Source organism: Centropristis striata, chromosome 8 (assembly GCF_030273125.1).
Source record: "Centropristis striata isolate RG_2023a ecotype Rhode Island chromosome 8, C.striata_1.0, whole genome shotgun sequence".
NCBI lineage: Eukaryota > Metazoa > Chordata > Actinopteri > Perciformes > Serranidae > Centropristis > Centropristis striata.
In genome coordinates this window covers 1,853,053-1,879,707 of record NC_081524.1, presented here as the reverse complement: position 1 = coordinate 1,879,707, position 26,655 = coordinate 1,853,053, and the positions used below count along the sequence as shown (strand labels likewise).

The 26,655-nt window shown below is 36.8% G+C and overlaps 1 protein-coding gene across 1 annotated transcript in view; it reads left to right on the top strand.

The window, feature by feature from the left end:
- Window positions 1-11,872: 11,872 nt before the first annotated feature.
- The window catches only part of LOC131975704 (CREB-regulated transcription coactivator 2), a gene marked incomplete at its 5' end in the record, with an annotated part of 29,986 nt that continues 15,203 nt past the window's right edge, over window positions 11,873-26,655 (top strand). Inside the window, 4 exons of the mRNA XM_059338442.1 lie at window positions 11,873-12,097; window positions 16,617-16,733; window positions 21,902-21,963; window positions 25,227-25,295. Of these exons, the coding sequence (XP_059194425.1) occupies window positions 11,873-12,097; window positions 16,617-16,733; window positions 21,902-21,963; window positions 25,227-25,295 (473 nt within the window). The remainder of the gene's footprint in view (window positions 12,098-16,616; window positions 16,734-21,901; window positions 21,964-25,226; window positions 25,296-26,655) is intronic.

Sequence of the window (26,655 nt, the reverse complement as noted above, 5' to 3'; positions counted from 1 at the left end):
TGTCATAAAAAATAAACACTTAGTTAGTGATTTTGCTAATTAAGTTGTTCTGAGAAATTCGGCATTAAAATGAGACAATGAGACACTAAATGGGACACAAAAGTGAATGTTTTTAAAGTGTAACACGCCTCTCAGAGCAGCTGACAGCCGTATTAACAGCCACTAGACCTGATTTAAAAGTTTATTTTCTTTATTTAATTATTATTTGTTATTAACTGGAGCTGTGCCGTTTTGAATAATGGAACATAATTACTAATTTTACGCACTTGAAGTCGTGATTTATCTGCTGTACGAGCTTGAATTAGACAGCTGACTCTAAATTGTCGCTTTTTTAAATGGAGTCTGGTGTGAGAGACTTGACATGTAAACTGGCAGCTGGTTGCCGGAGCTTTTTGCTCAGATTGCTCAATTTTCTTTTGATTTCAGTCTGTGAACTTGCATCATAAATCAGGTTCTGACTGTGACACTGTTGTTGAGTGTTCAGTATGTTGCTGTGTTGGTTTCAGTGCAGCAAATGACAGAATAATCACGTTTTTTTACGACATATTTAATTAATAACTGATGTTGAAGCTTTCCTGACCTGCTGAAAGTTAAAGTGAGGACAGCAGCAGACCAGGTGGTCTCAGGTTTTTATTTATTTCTCTATATAATACTTATATATACCAGGTTGAGCTCATTTTTTACGCGCTTTTTTATTCTTCATGTGTTAATAGTTTTGTCTGTGTTCATGCATTTGTCATGAATTTTGTCCAGATTGTGTTTTTTTATTGTCTCTTGTTATTTCCAGGATTCAGGTTGGTCATGTCTGATTGATAGTTTATATATTCTGAGGCTTTTTTTTCAGTATTTCAAAAAGTTTGTTATAAGTATTAGCAACCGTTTCTACTGTGACATCACATATGGGACAGATTAAACACGGAGACGTAACTGTGGCCGCCGTCGCTAACTGCACTGCATCAGCAGCTGATCATAAACAAACCAGCATGGCTAATTATGCACAGCGTCTCGCTGACCATAAACATAGTGATGGTGAATTAACCGGCATCGCTAACTGTGCACAGAGCGTCTGGTGCTTGTTGTAAACCAGGGGTCTCAAACTCACATTACCTGGGGGCCGCTGGAGGCAGTATCAAAAAAAAGACACAAAATTACTAAAAAAAGACACAAAATGACAGAAAAAAAGTAATTAAAGGGACCTTCCACACACAACATAGTAAAGTGCCATTCATATAAAACTCACATTAAACTTATCATTTTATTATCATATTAACATATCAAGGTGGGGGCCACAAAATATCATCACGAGGGCCACAATTGGCCCGCGGGCCGCCAGTTTGAGACCTATGTTGTAAACAAGATCGAGATCGCTAAGTGAACACCTCCTGCAGCAGCAGCACATACACACTGTACTGCTACAGAGCTAGCTGTTAGCCTGTTAGCACATACACACTGTACTGCTACAGAGCCAACTGTTAGCCTGTTAGCACATACACACTGTACTGCTACAGAGCTAACTGTTAGCCTGTTAGCACATACACACTGTACTGCTACAGAGCTAACTGTTAGCCTGTTAGCACATACAAACTGTACTGCTACGGAGCTAACTGTTAGCCTGTTAGCACATACACACTGTACTGCTACAGAGCTAACTGTTAGCCTGTTAGCACATACACACTGTACTGCTACAGAGCTAACTGTTAGCCTGTTAGCACATACACACTGTACTGCTACAGAGCTAACTGTTAGCCTGTTAGCACATACACACTGTACTGCTACGGAGCTAACTGTTAGCCTGTTTGCACATACACACTCTACTGCTACAGAGCTAACTGTTAGCAGTTTGTAGGCTAATTTAGACTCAGTTTTAAGCTTTTTTTAATCTTTCTTTTAAGGCAAAAAACAAACCAAGAGTGCAACAAATAAACATGGAGGCTTTTTGTTTTGCACTTTCAGATTGGATTGTATCCACAGAAGCAGACCGGTTGGATTAGAGGCACCAGAACTATTTTTTTATTCAATAATGTTTCCATAGTTTGTCTGGTAGCTTCCTGAAGATGAAGCTCAGCTGGTCACCATTATTATTATTATTATTATTATTATTATGATTCCTACTGGACTCTTGATGTGGATGTGAGCAGGTTAATGTCTGACCTGGATTCACCTCGTTGTTTCCTGGTTTATTGACTTTATAATGTCAGTAACGTGATGTTTGACTAGGGATGGGTATCTTTCACATTTGAACCGATACGGTACCGATACCTGGTACCTGGGAATCGGTACCGGTACTCAACGGTACCAATTTTCGGTACTTTTGCGTTTTTTTATGTGGTAATAAATGTTAATTTGTTTAATAATAAAATCTAATTTTTTCAATTCAACATATTTATTTCTCAAAATATAAACTTTAAAAAATATATCAAAACAATATAAAATCCAGGATGAGCAGTGCTTTATTGTTGAGTGAACGTACATTTTGTAACATGAAGGTTGGAGTGTTATCAAAGGATGCAGAGGAGCTCTCAGGTTGCAAGTGCACGGAGGAGAAAAAAAAAAAAGGTTGCAAGTGCACGTGTGATTTGTTGTGATGACGTCGTAGCTGTGCGGCGCAGCACCGGTCAGACAGTATTGTGGGCGTGGCATGGTTGGAATAAACAAAGTTGAGTCGGGCTGCTCTGTGAACATATCGAGGATGACGCAGGAGTCCGAGGGATTTAATATCAGCGAGGCAGTTTGGAGTAAAGTGGCAGGTAATATTCCTGAGTTGAAGAGCGGAGTATTAGCGGAGGACCAGAGATGCAGCAGCTAGCTGCTAGCTGTTAATGACTGGTCTACAGAAGAATGGAGAGAGCAAACGGAGTAAGGAAGGTCCAATCTGGAGGCAGACGAAGGCCAAGCCCGGGTAGAGACATTGGAGAGATAGCAGCTGGCGGCTAGCAGGCCTAGAGCCGGCTGTTCGTCTCTGCACCGGGGCGGAAGAGGGCAGCAGCTAGTGGCTAGTGGCCGCGGTGAGCAGACAGGACCAGACGAGGAGGTAAATAAAAAAATAAAAAATAGTGCGATCGTCAGCACGCTTGTTAATCAAAGACGTTAAATGAAAACAGGTTGAAATCAATGATCAGTTTAAAGTTAACGCCGTTTAGGTACCGAAACATGGTGCCGTTTGATTTTACATGAATCGGTACTCGGTAGTACCGACGGAATTCGGTCGGTACCTATAAAAGTACCGAATTCGGTACCCATCCCTATGTTTGACAGACAGCAGCTGGAACTGACCAACGAAGCTAAAGAACAGAAATAAAACATAATGTCTGCTCTCTACTTTTATTTATTCATTCAGGAGGTTTTCATATTTTTTGTGTGAATCTTCTAAAGAACAAAAGTTATTTGCTCTCTGAAAGACTGTTCTTGCATTACAGTCCGATAATATTATCATTTATCAAAAATTTGTCTTAAAATCACAATATCGCAATAATTTCGATTTTGTGTCTTTTTTTGGTTTTGGTTTTTCTCTTTGGGTCGTTTCCTGTCTTTTTTGGTGTTTTTGGTCGTTTTGTATCTGTTTTGTCGCTTCATGTTTTTTGGTCATTTTATGTCTTTTTGAGTCATAAAATCAAAATAATATAGCAATAATTTCTGGGACAATATATCATCTAATAATAATCATGATTGTAACAGGTGCAATGAACTTTATTTATTTTAGTTTAGTTTACTTTGCAGATACTTTGAAGCAGTTTAACACATCACATCAGTTATTAATTTTCTACATCAATAATTATAACCCAATAATATCATGTAGATGATGTTGAAACTGGCCGTTCTTTATATCGACTACTTTCACTTTTGGTGTCATTTTAATGTAAATTCTTGCTCCCAGTATAATATTTCTACTCTGGTTAAAGGTGTATTTGCATTATAATCCTGTTATATTATCACGTTATCAGTGGAATAAATACGTCTTAATATTACAATAATATTGCAATAATTTAGTGGATGCAGACATGAGGCAGAATTCTTATCTGGATGATGATGATTGTTATTATTATTATTATTATTATTATTATTGAGGGATGATATTACCACGTGGTGGTGCAGATAAAGTGAGTGCTGAGTGTTGAAGAAGTGAGTTTTAGTTTGAGTCTTAAAGTTTTCAGCTGAAACACAAAGACTGAATCTAGTTTCTCTAGAAGACGTTTCCACTTCCTTCCTCCTGAAGCAGCAAGAATGAATGAATGAATGAATGAATGAATGAATGAATGAATGAATGAATGAATGAATGAATGAATGAATGAATGAATGAATGTTAAAGATGCTCACACGTGGCATCATCAGTGTCTCCACAGGAAGTCAGAGACGTTTTTAGTCGTTTTGTTTCTTTCTTGGTCAGTTTGTGTTTTTTTTTTTTGTTGTTTTGTGTTTTTTTTTGGTTTTGTGTCTCTTTTGTGTGACATTTTGTGTTGTTGTTTTTTTGTTGTTTTGTATCTCTGTTGTCATTTTGTGTCTTTTTTTGATATTTTTTTTTTCGTTTTTGTTATGTGGCTTTTTTTTTGGTTATTTTGGCGATTCAGTGGCTTTTTTGTTGTTTTGTATTTTTTTGGTCATTTCATATATTATTTGGTCCTTTTGTATCTTTTTTGGTCACTTTGTGTTATTTGGTTGTTTCGAGTTTTTTTGGTTGTTTTGTGTCTATTTTGGTAAATTTTTTTGTCGTTTTGGTCATTTTGTGTTCTTTTTTTAGGTCATTTTGAATCTTTTTTGGTCATTTTGTCTTTCTACTGTATAGTGTCTTTTTTTTGGTCCTTCCGTGTCTCTTTTTGGCCGTTTTGTGTCTTTGTTAGTTTTGTCTTTTAGGGTATTTTTTAGGTCATTTACATCTTTTACTTACTTAGTACTTTCTGCTCAGCCTCACCGTCATAATGACTTTGGCCGCTAGAGGGCGCCAATATTTCCACGTGTTACCATGGAAACAGTCTGACGTGTCACGTAAACGCAAAACTGGATTTTGGCGTCTGCACTGCACGTAATTTGAAGATCTAAAGTGTTTTTATTTAGATTTAGTGTCTCACAGAACAGATAAACTGCCTTTTTCACTGCGTTTATGGCTCCACACGATGCCAGAGCTTCGTTTTTACCTCTTCAGGTGTTTATCTGGTTCTCGGTGAAGTGTAACCTGCACAGAGACGCTTAAATAACACACTCTGTTAATAAAAACACAAAGAACACAGAAGCTGAGAGGTTTTCTGAGACGTTCCAGTTGAAACGTGGAGACGAAGACGTGAAACATTTGAGCGATAAAAGCTGCTGTTTGACTTTTGGCTCTTCTCTTTTTAATGGAACAGCTTTTATTTTCCTCTCAACATCACGACCTGCTGCTCTGACTAATGGATCGTTTTACATCTCGTCTCCTGATCAATATCGTTATTAGATTAACCTCCAAACCGCTCAACCGCTGCTAAATAATCTCATTTAGCAGATTAACAGACCAAACGGAGATTTGTCAGTATAAAGAAGAAGTTAATCAATAATGGATGTGATTGATAGTCGCTGCTTTATTTCACATGTCACACACACACACACACACACACACACACACACACACACACACACACACACACACACACACCCACACACCTCCTCCTCCGGCACTTACTCAAAACACCACCCTTTTGGGTTTTGTCTCTTCTGGGAATTCCTTTTACCCTTTACACACACACACACACACACACACACACACACACACACAGAGCAGCAGCAGGAGTGTGTGTGTGTGTGTGTGTGTGTGTGGTCCAATCAGCTAACAGCATCAGGGTGTGTGTGTGTGTGTGTGTGTGTGTGTGTGTGTGTGTGTGTGTGTGTGTGTGTGTGTGTGTGTGTAGCAGTATGATATCAGTTTCTCTGCTCTTTGCTCTCATTTCATCTGTTGTAATTTAACTAAAATGAGAAAAATAAAACATAGAAAATGTAACTTTATGAATCATTGCAGTGAGTTGAATATGTTGTTTTTCTCAGTATTTTGTCCTTTTCAGAATCGATAAACAAACTGTAATGAAATCTATTTTAAGGACTAAGCTGCATTTTCCTCTCTGTTTTTGGTCGTTTCGTATCTTTCTTGGTCATTTTGTGTTTTTCGGCCGTTTCTAGTCTTTTTTTTTTTTGTCATTTTGTGTCTTTTTGTTCGTTTTGTGTTCTTTTTTTAGGTTGTTTCAAATCTTTTTTGGTCATTTTGTGTCTTGATCTGCCTTCAGAGAAAAAGTAGAATTACCAGAAAAAAAAATGGAAATTACCAAATAAAGTAGAATTACCAGGAAAAAAAATCAAAATTAAAAGCAAAAAAAGTCAAAATCACAAGAAAAAAAGTGGAAATTAACAGGAAAAAGTGGAAATTAACAGGAAAAAGTGGAAATTAACAAAAAAAAAGTAGGAATTGTGCGTCAGGATATCGTGTCGGGAAGTTGTTAATATTTTGACATAAAATTTTACTCTAAGAAAAACAGCTGATCTGCCCTCAGAAAAAAAGTAGAATTAACAGAAAAAAAGTAAAAATCACCAGAAAAAAATTCGAAATTACCAAATAAAGTAGAATTGCTAGAAAAAAAAGTCAAAATTACAAGAAAAAAAAGTCAAAATTACAAGAAAGAAAGTCAAAATTACCAGGAAAAAGTGGAAATTACCAAAAAAAAAACTATGAATTGTGCATCAGGATAGTGTGTCGGGAAGTCGGGAAAATAATGCTGCAAAGTTCGTCTTTCGTCTTTTTTTCTGTTTCATCCAGAAACATTTTTATCAGTGAAGCTTGTTGTTTGTGTGTGTTTGATAAAAGACTATTTCTGATTAATTCAGGCAGTAGATCTGACCTGACTTCAGACGTGGGAACCCTTTATTGTCTAGGAAAAATAGAGTTTCAAGCTTAGAACCATGTTGGAATTTTTTTAATGCAAAACTTGTTGGAGAAGCTTCAGGATCAGTAAGAGATGAAGAGCTGTAGATGGTTTGGTGCTCCGGGTCCTTCTGCTGTTTGTCTCTTTCTAAGTATTGTGTTGCTGTATTACAGGTGTTGTCCAGCCTGTAAACAGTGGTTATTATTATTATTATTATTATTGGTTACTATTGTCTGTTGGAGGGAACTGTAAGGTCTCTGAGTCATAAGAAGTGTTGTTTTCTTTGTTATTTAGCTTTCAGATATTCTTAGAAAGAGATCAGCAGCTGTTTTAAACATCTATTAGACTTGTAACTGTTGTAGAAGTTAGTAACCAGCTTCAGGAGGCTCAGTTCACTGCTGGTTTGGAACAGATGTGTCTTTTTATTTCATTTGAACAGAAAAAAAACCCTGCTTGGGTCAGAGGTCACGGTTTATTCACTGTCAGGACAGGCGATACAACTGGACAGCATCTTTTATCACTATGAGACTGGAAATAAGGAATATCTGCATTAAGAGGAGAGTTTCTGAGCTTTATTCAAACATTCAACGCCCGGTGGACAAAGTAGGAATTGTGCGTCAGGATATCGCGTCGGGAAGTTGTTAATATTTTGACATTAAATCTTAAGTTTTACTGTAAGAAAAACACTTGATCTGCCTTCAGAACAAAGTAGAATTACCAGAAAAAAATTGGAAACTACCAAAAAAAGTAGAATTACCAGAAAAAAAAGTAAAAATCACCAGAATTTTTTTTTCAAATTACCAAATAAAGTAGAATTACCAGAAAAAAAAATAAAAAATCACAAAAAAATTGGAAATTACCAAATAAAGTAGAATTACCAGAAAAAAAAAGTAAAAATCACCAGAAATTTTTTTGGAGATTACCAAATAAAGTAGAATTACCAGAAAAAAAGTAAAAATCACCAGAAAAAAATTGGAAATTACCAAATAAAGTAGAATTACCAGAAAAAAAAGTAAAAAATCACCAGAAAAAAATTGGAAATTACCAAATAAAGTAGAATTATTAGAAAAAAAGTAAAAATCACCAGGAAAAAAATGGAAATTACCAAATAAAGTAGAATTACCAGAAAAAAAGTCAAAATCACAAGAAAAAAAAGTCAAAATTACCAGGAAAAAGATATTCTCAGAAAGAGATCAGCAGGTGTTTTAAGCATCTATAGAGTTGTATCATCATGATAATACCAGTGTATTTTTTATATGAGTAAAATAAATAGACATCATGATATTGGCAACATTCCTACTTCTTGACGTAGTGCCGTAAGGGTTTTTAACCCATTAAGGCATAAAACGCCTGTAAAACCTCTGGGTGATTCTGAAAGAACCCCTAAAACCTGAAGTTTTTCTGGAAATTCAACAGAAGATTTTTCAGCCTCTGTAGCAGATAGAAATGAAATTCAAAAAGTATTTGAGAGCTTATACCCGTGGCTTTCATGAGAAGTTGAGTTTATTTGTCCAAACCTTCAATAAAGTTTTAAAAAATCAACAAACTCAGCAAATGTTACATTTGACTGAATAAAAACCCTATATATAATACTAATACATGCCCATTAGCAAGATGCTAACATGATATGACCACTGGAAGAAATAGACATAGTTCTCATTAGCCTACTGTAATAAAAATAAAATAATAATAATAATTATCATAATAATAAATAATAATACATTTTATCTATATTGCACTTTTCAGGGTACTCAACAACACATAAAGTAATATAAGACATAAACAGTCATGATTTCATGGTCATCATCATTGAAATCAATCAATTATTATTGCGCTAACATCACATTTCAAGCTACTGAAACTATATTTATATTTAGTGGAGAACCTGTTGACGGCAATTCAAAATCACAGTAGAATAACAATAGAGATTCTTATTTCCCCACTGTGGAAACATTATGTGATATTTAGATCTCAAAGTGGATGAGATTGATGCATTTTACTGAAAAATGTACAACATTTTCTCTCTATTTGCTTATTCTCAAGAGTAATTTTTTTTGTATTTGGAACTGTTGAAATTTGCACTTTAAACTACATTTTACATTTAGGGTTGATTTTTTTATTTTGTTGTACGATTAGTTATTTATACAGACTAAAATATCATATTTTTCAGTATTTTGTAATATCGTCAAGAATATCGTTATCGCAAAAATATCCTGAAGTATGGTGATATTCCAATGAAAACACCATTGTTGCCGTTTTATCTTTTAGGAAACTTATCTTTATAAACTGATGCAGGTCTAAAGAAGCCTGGGGAGCCTGAGAGCATGGGAGGAAATATCTATATGCAACTGTTCATTTAACTAATTAATTAAAAAAAGTGGAAGGCACTATTTATCAAAAACTTAAGTAAACTCCATCAGCAAGTAGATAGACATGGAAAAATAGCGTGCAAGCAAAGAGAGATGTTTGTTTGTTCTTATTAACCCGCTGAAAATATAAAATTATATATAAAATCTCTATAAATCTTTAAGTCCTGCAGCTCTCAGTACAACCAGAACAACTCAAACAGTCTTTGTGCAGAATAACACAGTTACAATGACAGAAACCAGAAAAAAAAGTTGAATTCTTCTGATAAATTATTTTTTTAAATTGGAATAAAATAAAAATGTATCTTTAAACACTATTCCAAGTGACACAAAACACAAAAAGACCAAAATAAAGACATAACGTCACCAAAAAAAGAGACAAAATGACTAAAAAACAACAGAAAATGACCAAAAACAAGTTTTTCTCCACATATTTTCCATATTGAAGTATTGTTATGTTTCCAGCCTCTCCTGTCCTCTCCCCTCTGCTCTGTGTAAACAGGATCTGGTTTCGTGAAAACGCTTTTTTTTTTTTAAAGACACATGGAGAATAAATAAAAGACATTCTGACACTAATATTTAAAAACATTTTAATTCCTAAGTTTTTGTCACTTTTTCCTCATGGAATCGTTAGTCGGGCATGATGCATTCGAGGGTCGTGGGAAGCTTCAGACTCTGACGATAAGCCTGTTTTTTTTACAGTTCTTTTTGTAATAAACAGTGGATTTTGGGTGATTTTTTAAAGCAGAAAACATTCTCCTACATGCACCAAACTCCCTGTAAGGTTTGTAGCTCAGAGGATTCATTATATGAGCATTCTGGCTCCTTTAAACTCCATCAGATGTGACTTGTTGTACAGTTTTTCTTCACGTTGGGCTCATATTTTTGGACGTGAGCAGACTCCAGAGGCTCCTGTCATTCCTCTCCTCTGTCATATCAACAGTCTGAGTCGGCACTTTCTCAGTTTTATACCCTCGGCTGCCAAAATGTTTTTTTTCCCTCTCTGCTGTCCTTGAGGAGAATGATTAAACGGCCTGTCTGGGCCTCGCTCCTCATCCAGCTTTACTTTGGGAATGATTCTGCTCTCTGGACAATAATTAGTTCAGCGGCAGCAGAACACTGAGGCTCTTACATCAACATTGGCAGTGAGACGGCTTCAACACAAAGCTGTTAATTTGAGTTTATTAAGTTTAATAGAGATTCTGTGACGCTTGCCAACGATTCCAACACGCAGGACTCCAGAGAAAGTGTTTCTGTTTCTGATCCAAGGACGAGAGCAGATAGAGAACAAGGACGAGAGATTAAATGAGTTCATCACGCTTTCCAAGAAACTGGGACACTGTGTGTGTGTGTGTCACATGCTGTACATATTTATATATATATATATATATAAAGATATATTTATAGGTTCTGCAAACCTAAACATCTTCTCTGGTGTTTTCTGCTCATTTTTCATGGTGAATCTGGTTCACAGCAGGTTGAAATGGGCCAGTTTGTCTCATTATCAGACGGAGAGTCCAGTCAGTTGCTTCACATGTTGCAGAAAGAGGTCAAAGGTCGCCAGAGGAGCTTGTTTAGTTAGTTTCCAAACCACCGAGGTGGCTCAGAGCGTTTTTACCACCTGTCGGCTCATTTTGGAAGAAAACATCACGATAAGGTTTATATTAAAATGATATATCTATATTTATCTCTCCAGGCCAAACAAATCAAGCAAAATGAATTGTAAATAAACAGTAGAACTGTTGTACTTTTGAACTATTTAATTTCATAATTACCTTTTCCTTAATTTAATCTATTTCTTGTACTTTTTTATGTATTAATTCTATATACTTTTTTTAGTATTATCCTATTTTATCTGCCTATTTTCACTCCTTTTATATTTTTTGTTATTTTTATTATTATTTATTTATATGTCTGTGTATATAGATATTATTTTTTATTTTTCTCCTTTTTATTTTATTTATGTTTTGTGTTGACGTTTATGATTATGTCGCATATTACAAGTCCGATGTCAGGAAATGTTTTAAATGTTTAACAATGTTTATGTTTGTAAAATGATCAAAATGCTAAAATAAAAAGTTTAAAAAAATAACAAACAAACAAACAACAACAGTAAAAAGCCTGGCAGCAAACAAGATTTGTCTTTTTCTTTTTTTTACACGTGCAAATGCCATTTAAAAAATAAATAAATAAAATACTTTTATTACAAATATCACAAAATACAAGTTGAAATCTGTAAATTAATATAATGGGGCATTTTCGATTTTTTTTTTTTTTTTTTACAGTATTATTCAATTGATTAATGGTCTCGAATGTTAAATTACAGTAAATTTATTGTAAAGAAAAAAACAAAATTACTGACATTGCTGAAACTTTCTGTTACAGTAAAACTTTAAATTTAATGTAAAAAAAAAAAAATCTGGCAGCAAAAGTACCAAACAATTACTTTTATATTAAAGTAAAAAAAAAAACGTAGATATATTTTAGATACCGATATTTACTGTATAGTATCTGTATTTTTAAATAAATGCTTAATTTATTTAGTTTTCTATTTATTTTTTATTTATTTCATAGTGTTTGGCAACTTTTGTTGCAAGTACACATTTTTTTCTATTTTTTTTGTGATTATTTTTGCATCAACTCGGTACCGACGTGCTGTTTCTCACTGATAGTGCCAGTAAAGAACCGACTGACTGTGTTGTTGATCTTCTGTCTGTTAAAGTCAGTTTTTGCTTCTTGTCTTGGTCCCAGCAGCTCCAGGCCCAGAAGCTCCGTCTGGCCCGGAGTCAGGGCCCGTACTACGGCGGCTCGCTACCCAACGTCAACCAGATCGGCAGGAACCCTCAAGACTTCCAGGTACCCGACGGCCTCCATCTTTACACTTTGTGTTTTTAATTTACTGGTACTAACACTAAAAAACATATACTGTATTTCCTCCAATAGTAGCCGGGGCTTCTATTAATAAAAAATCAGTTTGGGACCTGGCTAATAATATTACCATCGACAGGAATTCTCTTTTCGTCCTTTCAAAATAAAAGCGTCTATTATCTAAACAGGCTTTTGCACAGTACTGTATATATCTTTTACGCCAAACTAACATTCACAGCAGGGAGATTCACAAACAAGTATGGTGCATTCAGTAGCGTCAGAACGGCTATGGTGCGTTCAAGAGCGTGGGACATATGGAAACTTAGAGAAACAAGTTATTTCTGAATGCAACTTAGTTCAATAAACAAGTTCACGAGACATCAAGAGCGTGGGAGTCTCTTTTCGTCCTTTCAAAATAAAAGCATCTATTATCTAAACAGGCTTTTGCACAGTACTGTATATATTTTTTTTACGCCAAACTAACATTCACAGCAGGGAGATTCACAAACAGGTATGGTGCATTCAATAGCGTCAGAACGGCTGTGATGCGTTCAAGAGCGTGGGACATATGGAAACTTAGAGAAACAAGTTATTTCTGAATGCAACTTAGTTCAATAAACAAGTTCACGAGACATCAAGAGCGTGGGAGTCTCTTTTCGTCCTTTCAAAATAAAAGCGTCCATTATCAAAACAGGCTTTTGCATAGTACTGTATATATATTTTATTTTGCCCATGTATGCATGCTGCGATTAATCAATTAATTGATCGTTAACATGATAAATAATCGAGTTGGCAGGTTTCTTCCAAACACTCATCCCTAATCGATAGAAAAAACTAACATTCACAGCACGGCAATTCATACACAGGTATGGTGCATTCAGTAGCGTCAGAACGGCTATGGTGTGTTCATGAGTGTGGGACATATGAAAACTTACAGAGGAACAGGTTATTTCTGAATGCAACTTAGTTCAATAATCAAGTTAACGAAACATCAAGAGCGTGGGAGTCTCCTTTCGTCCTTTCAAAATAAAAGCGTACATTATCGAAACAGGCTTTTGCATAGTACTGTATATATCTTTTATTTTGCCCATGTATTAATGCAGCGATTAATCAATCGTTGACCTGATAGATAATCGAGTTGGCCGGTTTCCTCCAAACACCAATCCCTAATCGATAGAAAACTAACATTCACAGCACGGCGATTCACACACAGGTATGGTGCATTCAGTGGCGTCAGAACGGCTATGGTGCGTTCAAGAGCGTGGGACATATGGAAACTTAGAGAAACAAGGTATTTCTGAATGCACCTTAGTTCAATAAACAAGTTTACGCCTATCCCTAATCGATAGAACAAACTATAATTCACAGCACGGCGATTCACACACAGGTATGGTGCATTCAGTAGCGTCACAACAGCTATGGTGCGTTCAAGAGCGTGGGACATATGGAAACGTATACAAACAAGTTATTTCTGGATGCAACGTAGTTCAATAAACGTTCAAGGATAAAAGTTCACGAAACATCAAGAGCGTGGGAGTCTTTTTTTGTCCTTTCAAAATAAAAGCGTCCATTATCAAAAGAGGCTTTTGCATAGTACTGTATATATCTTTTATTTTGCCCATGTATTAATGCAGCGATTAATCAATCGTTGACCTGATAGATAATCGAGTTGGCCGGTTTCCTCCAAACACCAATCCCTAATCGATAGAAAACTAACATTCACAGCACGGCGATTCACACACAGGTATGGTGCATTCAGTGGCGTCAGAACGGCTATGGTGCGTTCAAGAGCGTGGGACATATGGAAACTTAGAGAAACAAGGTATTTCTGAATGCACCTTAGTTCAATAAACAAGTTTACGCCTATCCCTAATCGATAGAACAAACTATAATTCACAGCACGGCGATTCACACACAGGTATGGTGCATTCAGTAGCGTCACAACAGCTATGGTGCGTTCAAGAGCGTGGGACATATGGAAACGTATACAAACAAGTTATTTCTGGATGCAACGTAGTTCAATAAACGTTCAAGGATAAAAGTTCACGAAACATCAAGAGCGTGGGAGTCTTTTTTTGTCCTTTCAAAATAAAAGCGTCCATTATCAAAAGAGGCTTTTGCATAGTACTGTATATATCTTTTATTTTGCCCATGTATTAATGCAGCGATTAATCGATTAATTGATCGTTAATGTGATAGATTACGTGTTGGTAGGTTTCCTCCAAACACCAATCCCTAATCGAGAGAAAAAACTAACATTCACAGCACGGCGATTCAAACACAGGTATGGTGCATTCAGTAGCGTCAGAACAGCCCCATGTATGCATGGGGCGAGGAATTGATGGTTAACGTTATAGATGCTGAGTTGGCAGATTTCCTCCAAACACCAATCTCTAATCAATAGAAAACTAACATTCACAGCATGGCGATTCACACACAGGTATGGTGTATTCAGTAGCGTCAGATAGGCTATGGTGCGTTCAAGAGCAAGTTCAAGTTCACGAAACATCAAGAGCGTGGGAGTCTCTTCGTCCTTTCAAAATAAAAGCGTCCATTATCAAAACAGGCTTTTGCATAGTACTGTATAGATACCTTTTATTTTTGTCCCTTCGATTAATCGATGAATTGATGGTTAACGTTATAGATGCTGAGTTGGCAGATTTCATCCAAACACCAATCCCTAATCAATAGAAAATTAACATTCACAGCATGGCGATTCACACACAGGTATGGTGCATTCAGTAGCGTCAGATAGGCTATGGTGTGTTCAAGAGCAAATTCAAGTTCACGAAACATCAAGAGCGTGGGAGTTTCTTCGTCCTTTCAAAATAAAAGCGTCTATTACCAAAACAGGCTTTACATAGTACTGTATAGATACCTTTTATTTTGCCCCTGTATGCATGTTTTTTATGTATAAAACATGGCGATTAATCGATGAATCGATGGTTAAGGTTATAGATGCTGAGTTGGCAGGTTTCGTCCCTATTAAATCCGATCAGAGGACTGGAGCAGCTCTTCTGTGAGCTGGTTTGGCGTCCCGAGGACTCAGACTGCTGCGTCATCTCGACCTGCAGCTTCTGAGTCATCAGCTCCGCCGAGCCAAACTCATTCTGTAATGGAAGTTTTCATCAATATCTCCGTCCGTCTCCGCCCCTCCTCCACCTCTCTGTCTCAGGACTAAATGGAATTAGTTTGGCAGCAGAGAGCGGAAGTTTTTCTGGATTCTCAGCTCTTCTGGGAGTTCGGAGGAATTTGTGCCGTGTTTTTTTCCAGGATTTGATTCTTCTAAGGAAATAGTTTGTGAAGGAGCACTGTTAGGAAGAGGAGAACCATATGGAGGTTTGTTTCTTTAACAGCACAGAAAGACGGAGGAGAAAGAATCAAAGTGTGGAGGCTCATTGGAATGACTCTTCATGTTTACAGATCATTTTCTAACAAAACATCCATTGACTCTGTTTGCATTCACCAAATATTCCTGTTTTTGTCCTTCAAGTTAATGTGCATCATGCATGAATCGTTAGATCTGAGTTTAACTCTCTGCACCCAGAACCTGCTGACGGGTTCCAAAAGGAGGTTTTCTTTTTTTTTTTAAATCGACATAAACGCATCGTTAATGGTGGAAAGAAACTTTTAAAACCAACATTATCGACAAAATTTTAACTTTTTTCTTTCTTGAATTGACGATCAGGTACTTTTGCATTGATTCCAAAACCAAAACTTGTGTTAGAATGTTGATATTTGTGTCAGAATCTCTTTATGATCATTTTGTGTCTTTTTTTGGTCATTTTGTGTCTTTTTTGTAATTTTGTTTATTTTTTTGGTCATTTTGTGTATTTTTTTTAAAGGAATTTAGTGTTTTTTTTCAGTCATGTTGTGTCTTTTTGTCATTTTTTTTGTCTTTTTTTAGTCATTTTGTATCTTTTTGTAATTTTGTGTCTTTTGTAATTTTCTTTCTTTTTTGTCTTTTTTTAAGTAATTTAGTTTTTTTTCTGCCATTTTGTGTCTTTTTTTTTTAGTAATTTTGTGTCTTTTTTTTTGGTCATTTTGTGTTTTTTTTAAAGTAATCTAGTGTTTTTTTCAATCATTTTGTGTCTGTTTGTAATTTTGTGTCTTTTTTGTCATTTTGTGTCTTTTTTTTGTAATTTCGTGTCATTTTTGGTAATTTTCTTTCTTTTTTGTATTTTTTAAGTAATTTCGTTTTTTTTCTGTCATTTTGTGTCTTTTTTTTTTTTGTAATTTTGTGTCTTTTGGGTCATTTTGTGTCTTTTGGGTTATTTTGTCTCTTTTTTTTTGTCATTTTGACACTGCCTCCAGCGGCCCCCAGGTAATCAGAGTTTGGGACGCCTGGTTTACATGATCCACAGTTGATGGTTTTACTACAGAGTCACATTAAAAACAACGAGAGTTCTTTCCTGGAAGCTTAGTGTTTCTCTTGTTCTGTGTTGTTGTTATTTCCTGACGTTATAAATGTTAAATAAGTCCTCTGTGTGTCCTCTGTGTGTCTCAGGGCTCCTTTCCGTCCACTCTGGAGTCCAACCGCTCCACTCGACACCACGGCCTGGTGGAGCGCGTCCAGAGGGACCGCCGCTTCATCTCCCCGGTCCGACCGTACCGCAACCGACAAGTATCCTTCAGTCCACCTCCAGTCTGAGCCAGAGTCAACACAAAGACCAACATTGTGTCTGTCCCGTCTCTCAGTTAAAGCCTCGGGGCTCCTGATGGAGACGTTAATCTTTAAAAACAAATTTATTTGGTGTCATGTATAAAAAAGTCTCAGTGATTTCCTCAAACTGCTGCTTCTTTTAGATCTTAATCCAACAAACAGGAGGAAATAGTGCACATGATGGGGATGAACTAATTAAAGAATAGATAAAAGTGAAATACATTTTAAATAAAAAATAAAAAAATAAATAGATCAATAAACATCAGCATTGTGTGTTCAGGATCATTCCATTGCTGAGGATTTAAATAAAGAATTAATAAAAATAAAATAAATGCCTAAATAATATTGTGTGTTCACCATCAGTCAATTGCTGAACATTTTAATAAAAAAATAATAAAAAATGAAATAATCAGCTTAATTAAACATCACTACCGTATAATCAGGATCGATCCATTGCTGACGATTTAAATAAAGACTAAATAAAAATGAAATAAATAGCTAAATAGTACTGTATGTTCAGTATCTATCAATTAGTGGACATTTCAATACAAAATTTATAAAAATAAAATAATCCACTTAATAAACATCACTCCCGTATAATCAGGATCATTCAATTGCTCAACTTTAAATAAAAATAAAATACATAACTAAATAGTACTGTATGTTCAGTATCAATCAATTAGTGAACATTTAAATAAAAACGTAATAAAAAATAAAATAATCACCTTAATAAACATCAGCGCTGTATGTTCAGTATCTTTCAATTGCTGAACAAATTTTTAAAAAGAATAAATAAAAAAAATAGCTAAATAGTACTGTATGTTCAGCATCAATCAATTCGTGAACATTTAAATAAAACAATAATTGAAATGAAATAAATTGTTTAATAAACATCAGCGATGTGTGATCAGGATTGATCCACTGCTGAACAATTAAATAAAGAATAAATTAAAAAATAAAATAAATAAAGTTGAATAGTACTGTATATTTAGGATCAATCCATTGCCGACTATTTAAATTAAGAATAAATAATAAATAAAAATAAAATAAATCTCTAACACCATTTCTAAATCAACCCAAGCATCGTTTTCCATATTATATATTGTGAAAAAACAAAAAAACAGCGACTCCACGCTGGTCATAACACACCGTACCTGTTAGTAGAGTCATTAATTCTGCTGCCAATGAGATCTGTAGAAAATAAAAGATGTGGAGGCTCATTCAACCGTTAAACTATACCAATAAACTGCTTTAAGGGTCTTTGTGTCCCAGTCTGAATTCCCCGTCGGACTCGTCTAAATCAGCGCTGTGGGACTCGTGTTGTTTTATGTCATGTGAAATTGGCTTTACGTCGTGTCGTCACTCAGTTTTCTGGCTCACACAGCGAGCTTTTGTCCCAGAGATGGTCTGCAGGCTGAACACCAGTCTGGATGTATTTACGGTGCTGGGTGGGCCGGGAGGAGACGCCCGTCTGGATCTGGATCTCCCCCTGAAGCCAGGCGCATGTTGGGCCAAAAACTAGGATTTAAAGTTTCTGTCAACGGGATTTCTCAGTCGAAGTTGTTTTTTAATAATCTGTTTTCAGTGGTGCAATGTAACTAAGTACATTTACTCTGCACTGTACTGAACGACAATTTCAAGGTTCTTTACTTAACCCTTAATAGGACACTCATTGAAATACTTCCAAATTCCAAATTTCAACCCTAGAGAATATTGGAGGATATTACATACTGTGTATAAAAACATAGGGATTTGGGGGAGGGGGGTAGTATTTTGAGATATACAAGTTTACGAGAATGCGCAGATTTATGAGATTTAAAGTGGTGAATCTGCGAGAAAAAGGTTGGTTTTTTGACTCTTTTCTTGTAAATCTGTGACTTTCTCCGCACAGATTTGCCACTTTAAATCTCTTAAATCTGTGACTTTTTTTCTCGTAGATTTGCCACTTTAATCTAGTAAATTTGCATCTTTTTTTTCTCAAAATATTAGCTGATTAACTGGAAGAAATCCATGTGGTTCTACGACCTCACAGAGAGACATGGGGACCCCGTTTTGGATATCCGCTAAAGTTACCAAATACGGTTCTTCGCCTGATAAAGGGTTAAGGATTTCACTTGAATGTAACTTTATATTTTTACTACATTTAGCCGACAGCTTAGGTTACTTTACAGGTCGAGATTTAACATAAAAAACATAATTAATTTAAAATCCATCCAACCGTTCATCCATTTTCCTCCACTTATCCGGGGCCGGGTCGCGGGGGCAGCAGGCTAAGCAGCCACAACGTCCAGCTCCTCCTGGGGGACCCCGAGGCGTTCCCAGGCCAGGAGAGAGATATAATCCCTCCACCGTGTTCTGGGTCTTCCCCGGGGCCTCCTACCAGTTGGACCTGGAACTCCTCTAACGGGAGGCGCCCGGGAGGATCCTTACCAGATGCCCAAACCTCCTCAGCTGGCTCCTTTAGAGGAGAAGGAGCAGCAGCTCTACTCCGAGCTCCCTCTTCACCAAACCGCCTCTCCATCTCACGCTCCGTTCTACCCTCACTGCTGAACAAAACCCCCAGATACTGGAACTCCTTCTCTGTCTCTGGGTGGAGACAGTTACTGTCTCCACAGTCAGTACCTGTCTCCACCCAGAGGGGGCAGTCCACCGTTTTTTCACCCAGAGAACCATGGCCTCAGACTTGGAGGTGCTGACTCTCATCCCAACCACTTCGCACTCGGCTGCAGACCGCCCCAGTGAGTGCTGGAGGTCCCGGTCTGATGAAACCAAAAGAACCACATCATCTGCAAAAAGAGATGTAATTCTAAGGTCACCAAACCGGATCCCCTATCAGCTATTTTTGTTGTTATCATTATACTTGTCCAAACAAATGAACCTTTAGTTGTACCAGGCATTAAATGAACAAGAAAACAACAACAATTCTTTCACAGTCATGGAAAACTGTGGTCATACAACTAAATATTAGTTTAGTGATTCACAGGATTGCTAAATCCTGTGAATCCTACAAATAGTTTTGAGTTTGTAAAGTCAACGGCAGACACTGCTATATTTTTAATACACCCCTTTCAACTAATTGCCCAATGTCACAGCCTTAAGAGCTGCATATCACCAATGCTGGTCTGGTTGGTTTTCTGAGAGTCTACTGCACCTACTGGTACCTTGTTTGCCATGTAGCAATAAAAAATATGCTAAAAACCTGGATTAATCTGGTTAGTCACATTGGACTGCTATTATATTGAACACTACTGTATATACAGGACACAACACATATAATATATTCGGTATTAGTACTTTTACTGCAGTAAAGGAACTGAATACTGGTTTTCTATGACGGGTCAGACCAGAGAAGACAAAGCTTTAAAAAGTACTGTCATGTCCATAAAACTGCAGAAAGTAATAATAATAATAAAATTTGAATATTATAATAATTCATTGTGTTGATAGGAAATCTGTAAACTGGAGGTGTATTTTCCAATTCTAGTTTCCTGATGTTGTTGTGTTTAGTCACTAGTTTCCACCAGTTTTGGGGGGGATTGACACCAACCAGAGCATGACTTGGTGAAAGGGGTCCTGGTGATTATTGGTTGTGAGCTCTCGTCATGAGTTTGACCTCCGTCCTTCACAGTATCCAGCTGCTGATGTAAAGCCTGGAAGAACTTGAACATATCTGCTCGGTTCAGCCCCGAGGCGTCTCGTATGTTCATGTGGCGACCTCAGATTACACGTCTGTCCGTCCCGGAGGACCAGAACTCTCACTTGATCCGCCTCGGGTCCTTTCACTCTGTTTTCTCAGTCAAGGGGATTTTTTCTTGCTCCTCACCCTAAAGAAGGTCAAAGGACGGAGCTGTACAGACTGTAGATTCCTCTGAAGCTAATGTGTTATTTTCAATATTTGATATATCTATATAGGGGGAAAAATAGACTTGACCCGATTTTAAGCTTTATTAGAACACAAAGACCTGACCTACGAGCCAGATTTCAGCCTCCGAGGAGAAAAACTGTCTTAAAATCCATCAATCAAAGCCTCGCCAGATCTTTAAAGACTTCCACATCTTGTCGAGGAGTAACGAATAAGTCTCCTCTTTGTCTCTAAGCCTCTCTCATGCCCACTTTATGCAGTTTGAGGCAGAATTTATATCATGCATATCTTATATATCACACATGTCATGTATCATTCAGCACGGATGCAATATTTCCGCCCTCTGTTTGTGAATCTTTGTGCATCCTGGGGTCCCTAAACAATGTGTGAGCTGCATAAATCAGATCTGACTGGAAAAAATATGTAAAAATACATTAAAAATACCACAAAATACCTTAAAAAATACAAGAAAAGACATTACATGACAAAAAAGACACAAATGACCAATTTTTTTTAATAAAGTGACCTAAAAAAACCCACAAAATTACCAAAAAAAGACATGAACTGATTAAAAAAAAATATCTGAACAGAAAAAAAATACGTTTAGTAAAAAATACGTAAAATTACCAAAGAAATGCATAAAAGAGACATAAAATGACACAAAATTACCAAAAAAGACGTGGAAAAAATGTCCCCCATAATTTTAAAGGCAAATAAATAACTTTTATTTTCTTTTTGTGGTTTATTTTTTTTCATGAATAACTGAGCTGCATCTCAAATCATTCTTCATATTGACAGATGATGTGATGTTCTATGTTAAAGAGTTAAAGTCGTCAGTGTTCTTGGTGCATGTAAAACAGCAAAACATCTAAAAGACGGAAAGCATAAAAGTTGAGCAGACATCACACTGGAGCCGATCTGTTGAGTAGAAAGTGTGAAAGACGAGCTGGAAACCGTCTGAGTGTGAAGTTGTGCAGAGAGACAAAAACATGTTAATAATAATCAGAGTGTTTCTACTTTCTCAAGGAGAGTTCAGTGGTATTTCATCTGAACGGGTTCATTCATGACGCTGAACCTCTTTATCTTTCACTGGAAGTCAAGAAAGGAAGAGAAAACGTAGAAAAATATGAAAAAAAGAGAAGTTTACTCATCATGAAACCAGCAGTTCTTCATATTCACTAGAAAGTGAAAGTGGAAAGTATAATAGTGAGCAGGAATCTTTTGTTTCTATTGTTTCTGTTGTTTCCTTAACGTGACGTCTCCTCAGGTGGACAGCTCGCCGTATAACTCCGCCTACCTGTCCCCGCCCCCCGACCCCAGCTGGAGAAGGTACCGCCTGTCTGTCTGTCTGTCTGTCTGCCTGTCTGTCTGTCTGTCTGTCTGTCCGTCCTCTGGGACGGCTGTTTGGCATCTTGAGTCTCTTCTGCTGCTCTGAAAACCTTTTGTGACGCCTCGTGTTGGCTAAAAATGAACAAAGATGAAAAAAAAGAAAAACATCACAACAACTTGAACTTGAAAATCGTTTTAATGATGAGATCTTGTAGTCATTTCATTTTTCAATAACGAGCACATTTACTTCCACTGATTTATAAACCGATCAGTATCTGATTTCTGAACCGCCAGAAACATAGAAGGAAACTGTAAAAACAGGCATTATCGACCGTATTTAATGTCTCCTACGGTCCTTGAACCTATCATCGTTTACGAAGGAAGAAGAAGTGTCCGTTACTTGTGTTAAATGTTGATATTAGTGTCAGAATCTCTTTATTCTCCATGTGTCATTAAAAATAAACCAGATCCTGTTAAAAACATTAAATTCTGTTTACACAGAGCAGAGAGGAGAGGACAGGAGAGGCTGGAAACATGACAATAGTTGAATAAATATAATATGTGGAGACCCAATTTTTTTTTATACAACATTTGTGATACTTGTGGGATCTTGGAAAAGTGTTTATATATAAAAAAAATGTATAAAGAATTATTTAACAGAGAAATTCAACTCATTTTTTTTATGATTCATGACGTTATAACTGAGTAAAATGTGATGGTGTAAAAAAAACAAACAAACATAAAAATCCCAAAACGTACCAACTTTTTACGTCACAAAGGTTTTCATGGATCCTGAAGCTGCTTCGGTTCACTTTCCTCTGCAACATTAACCTCTAGACGACTAACAGGAAGTTGATTTTAGCGACATCTCTCCAGACCTGAGCTGCTTCTGAAGAGATCTCACTTCTTTTTTCTTTTTGCCCTTCCTTCTTTTCCTCTTTTTTTGGGGCTTTTTCTTGTTTTCTGCAGTCGTTTGAACTTTTCGCCTGCCTGCCTGAGTTCTTTCTGGGGTTTTCCCTTCTAACAAGACAAGAGTTTCCCTCAGAGAGCCTCAGACGTCCACATCACAGCACACTCCTCAAAAACATACCAAAAAAGACAAACAAAAAAGACAAAAAACAAACAAAAATAGCCACAAAATTGCCAAAAAAAAGACATTACAAATACCAAAAAAGACGTGAAATGACCCAAAAATATGTAAAAACACCAAAAAAGACATTAAAAATACAAAAAAGGACATAAAATGACCAAAAACAACAAAAAAGACATAAAATGACCCAAAAAGACACAAAATTACCAAAAAAAGACATTACAAATACCAAAAAAGACGTGAAATGACCAAAAAGTTATATAAAGTGACCTAAAAAAGATGGAAAATTACCAATTAAAAAAAAAAAAAAAAAACAAGAAAGACATTAAAAATACAAAGAAAGGACATTAAATGAACAAAAACGACAAAAAAACAAACAAAAAAAGACATAAAATTACCAAAAAAGACACACAATTACCACAAAAAGACATTACAAATACCCAAACAATATGTGAAATGACAAAACAATTATATAAAGTGACAAAAAGAATATGTTTAATTACCAAAAAAATGAAAAATACATTTAAAATGCAAAAAAAGACATTTGATGACCAAAAAAGACAAAAAAACTAATAAAAAAGACATTAAATGAGGTCACTTTGTATATTTTTGGGTGATTTTATGTCTTTTTGGTATTTTTGATGTCTTTTTTTGTATTTTTACATATTTTTGGGGTAATTTTTCATCTTTTCTTGTCTTTTCCTGGCTGAGCCTCTCAGTCTCCGTCCTCCAGCTGTCACTCTGTCAGGACGCCAGAAACCAATCAGCTCTCTAAACATTTGGGTTTTTCCGGTAAAACCGTCGTGGTTTCCCAGCTGCACTTTGTCACATTATGGTTCTGGTTTGTTGAGGTTGAAACTCGTTTCATGAGAAGCAGTTTGTCTTTATTCTGGTCGGAGATTTTGGTCAAAACAGGTCCAGCTCTTGTAGCGACAGCTACATTAAAAATACAAACAGACATTAAATGACCAAAAAAGACACAAAAAAAACAACCAAGACATTACAAATACCAAAAAAGACGTGAAATGACCAAACAATATTTAAAAAAAAATACCAAAAAAGACATTTAGTATACAAGAATCGTTAAATGACCAAAAAATATTTTAAAAAAATAACAATAAAGACACAAAATTTACCCAGAAAAGACACAGAATTACCAAAAAAAGACACATTTCCCAGACATAAAATTATCAAACAAGGCGTAAAATGGCCCAAAAAAATATGTAAAATGATCATAAAAACATGTTACAAATACTTAAAAAAGACATGAAAGGACCAAAATTTTAGTTAAAGTGACCAAAAAAGGTTTGAAATTACCCCCCCAAAAAAGGGAAAAATACAAAAAGAAACAACATTAAAAATACAAAAAAGACCAAAAAAATCGCACAAAATTTTAAGCCATAATTTTACTACTTTAAAAAGTTGTAAATTTTGTCAAAGTGACCAAAAAAGGTCTGAAATTACAAAAAAAATTACACAAGATGCCCCAAAAAGATGTAAATTACCAAACACAACACAAAACTCCCAACAAAAAGGAAATACGTAAAATTACCAAAAAAAACACATTACCAACAAAAAAAAGACAAAAAATGACCACAAAAACATATTACAAATACTAAAAAAGACACAAACGGACCAAAAAATTTAGTTAAAGTGACCAAAAAAGACGTAAAAATTACAAATAATACCTTAAAAACATTTTTTAAAATGACACAAAACTTTTAAGCCATAACTTTAAAGGCAGATATTGTATCTTTTACTCCTCTTTACTTTAGTTACTGTGAGAACATGTTGTTGCTGCTACTTTTGTCCTTTAACTTCAGTGAGTTTTGACCAAAACAAGCATGAAATCTCAGCACAGAGAGACTTTTTGTGCGTCGGGACGTTTACGAGCCTGTAAATCAGATCTGAAGATGTTTATCAGTTAACGGACAGATTAAACGCTGCCGCGGCTCGTGATGCTGAAGATCATAACTGATGAAGATAACGAGGATGATGATGATTAATCACACGCCTCCTCCCTCCTCCCTCCTCCTTCCTTCTCCTCCGCTTGCTCTCCGAGGCAACACTCTGCTTCCCTCCTCCTCTTCCTCCTTTTTTTAATTCTTTTTTTTCTCCGATGTTCTTGCTCGATGGAGGAAAATAACTTTTTGTTCTTGTCGATCATGAAAAGGAACTGGTCCGGAAACTTCCCCGGAGACAAAAGCCAGTTGTTCCGTCTCCCCACCACCGCTCTCAACAGGTGACTCCTCCTCCTACTCCTGCTCCTCCTCCTCCTACTCCTCCTCCTCCTCCTCCTGCTCCTCTTCCTCCTCCTCCTGCTCCTCCTCCTCCTGCTCCTCCTCCTACTCCTCCTCCTGCTCCTCCTCTCTCCTCCTCTTCCTCTTCATCTCTCCTCCTCCCCTTCTTCCTCCCTTTTACTTCCTCCTCTTCCTCCCTCCTCCTCCTCCTCCCCTCCTCCTCTTCCTCTTCCTTCTCTCCTCCTCTTCCTCTCTCCTCCCTTCCTCCTCTCCTCTACTCCTCCTCTTCCTCCACTTTCTCCTCCTCCCCCTCTTCCTCTTCCTCCTCTTACTCTCTCCTCCTCTTCTTCCTCCTCCTCTTCCTCCCTTTTACCTCCTCCTCTTCCTCTTCCTCTTCCTACTCCTCTTCCTTCTCTCCTCCTCTCTCTCTCCTCCTCCTCCCTCCTCCTCCTCCTCTTCCTCTCTCCTCCTCCTCCCCTTCTTCCTCCCTTTTACTTCCTTCTCTTCCTCCCTCCTCCTCCTCTTCTCCTCCTCCTCCTCTTTCTCTTCCTCCTCCTCCTCTCTTCCTTCTCTCCTCCTCTCTCTCTCCTCCTCTTCCTCCTACTCCTCCTCTTCCTCCTCCTCCCCTTCTTCCTCTTCCTCTTCCTCCTACTCCTCCTTCCTCCTCCTCTTCCTCCCTTTTACTTCCTCCTCCTCCTCCCCCTCCTCTTCCTCCCTTTTACTTCCTCCTCCTCCTCCTCTTCCTACCTTTTACTCCCTCCTCCTACTACTCTTCCTCCCTTTTACTTCCTCCTCCTCCTCCTCTTCCTCCCTTTTACTCCCTCCTCCTCCTACTCTTCCTCCCTTTTACTTCCTCCTCCCCCCTCCTCTTCCTCCCTTTTACTCCCTCCTCCTCCTCCTCCTCCTCCTGCTGGACGTCCTCCAGTTTGCTCCTTCACAGCTGAAGAGAGAGAACAGAATAAATACGTGGGTGAAAGTGAGAATGTGTCCTAATAAACTCCTTCTTTTCTTTTTTTCATCCTTCCTCGTTTCTCCTCTTTAAGTCGGCCAAATAAACTGATATTCTGCCGACTGGATAAAAATCTGCATGTTTTCTCCAGAAGAACTTCACACTGAAGCCTCGTGTGACCATCACAGTGTTTCTCCTGCATCAGGAGGAGCTGAGTCCTATCATTCACCAGAACACCACTTTATTTTATATACCATGAAAAAATAAAAATGCTCATGTCGATAATGGTAACATTCCTTCTTATTGACGTCAAGTCATTTTAAATTTAAATAAATATGGTACAACATAATAGAAATCAACCATAACTCTATATTCTAATTCTTTGCTCTGATTGAATGTGCTTCAAAGAGCCA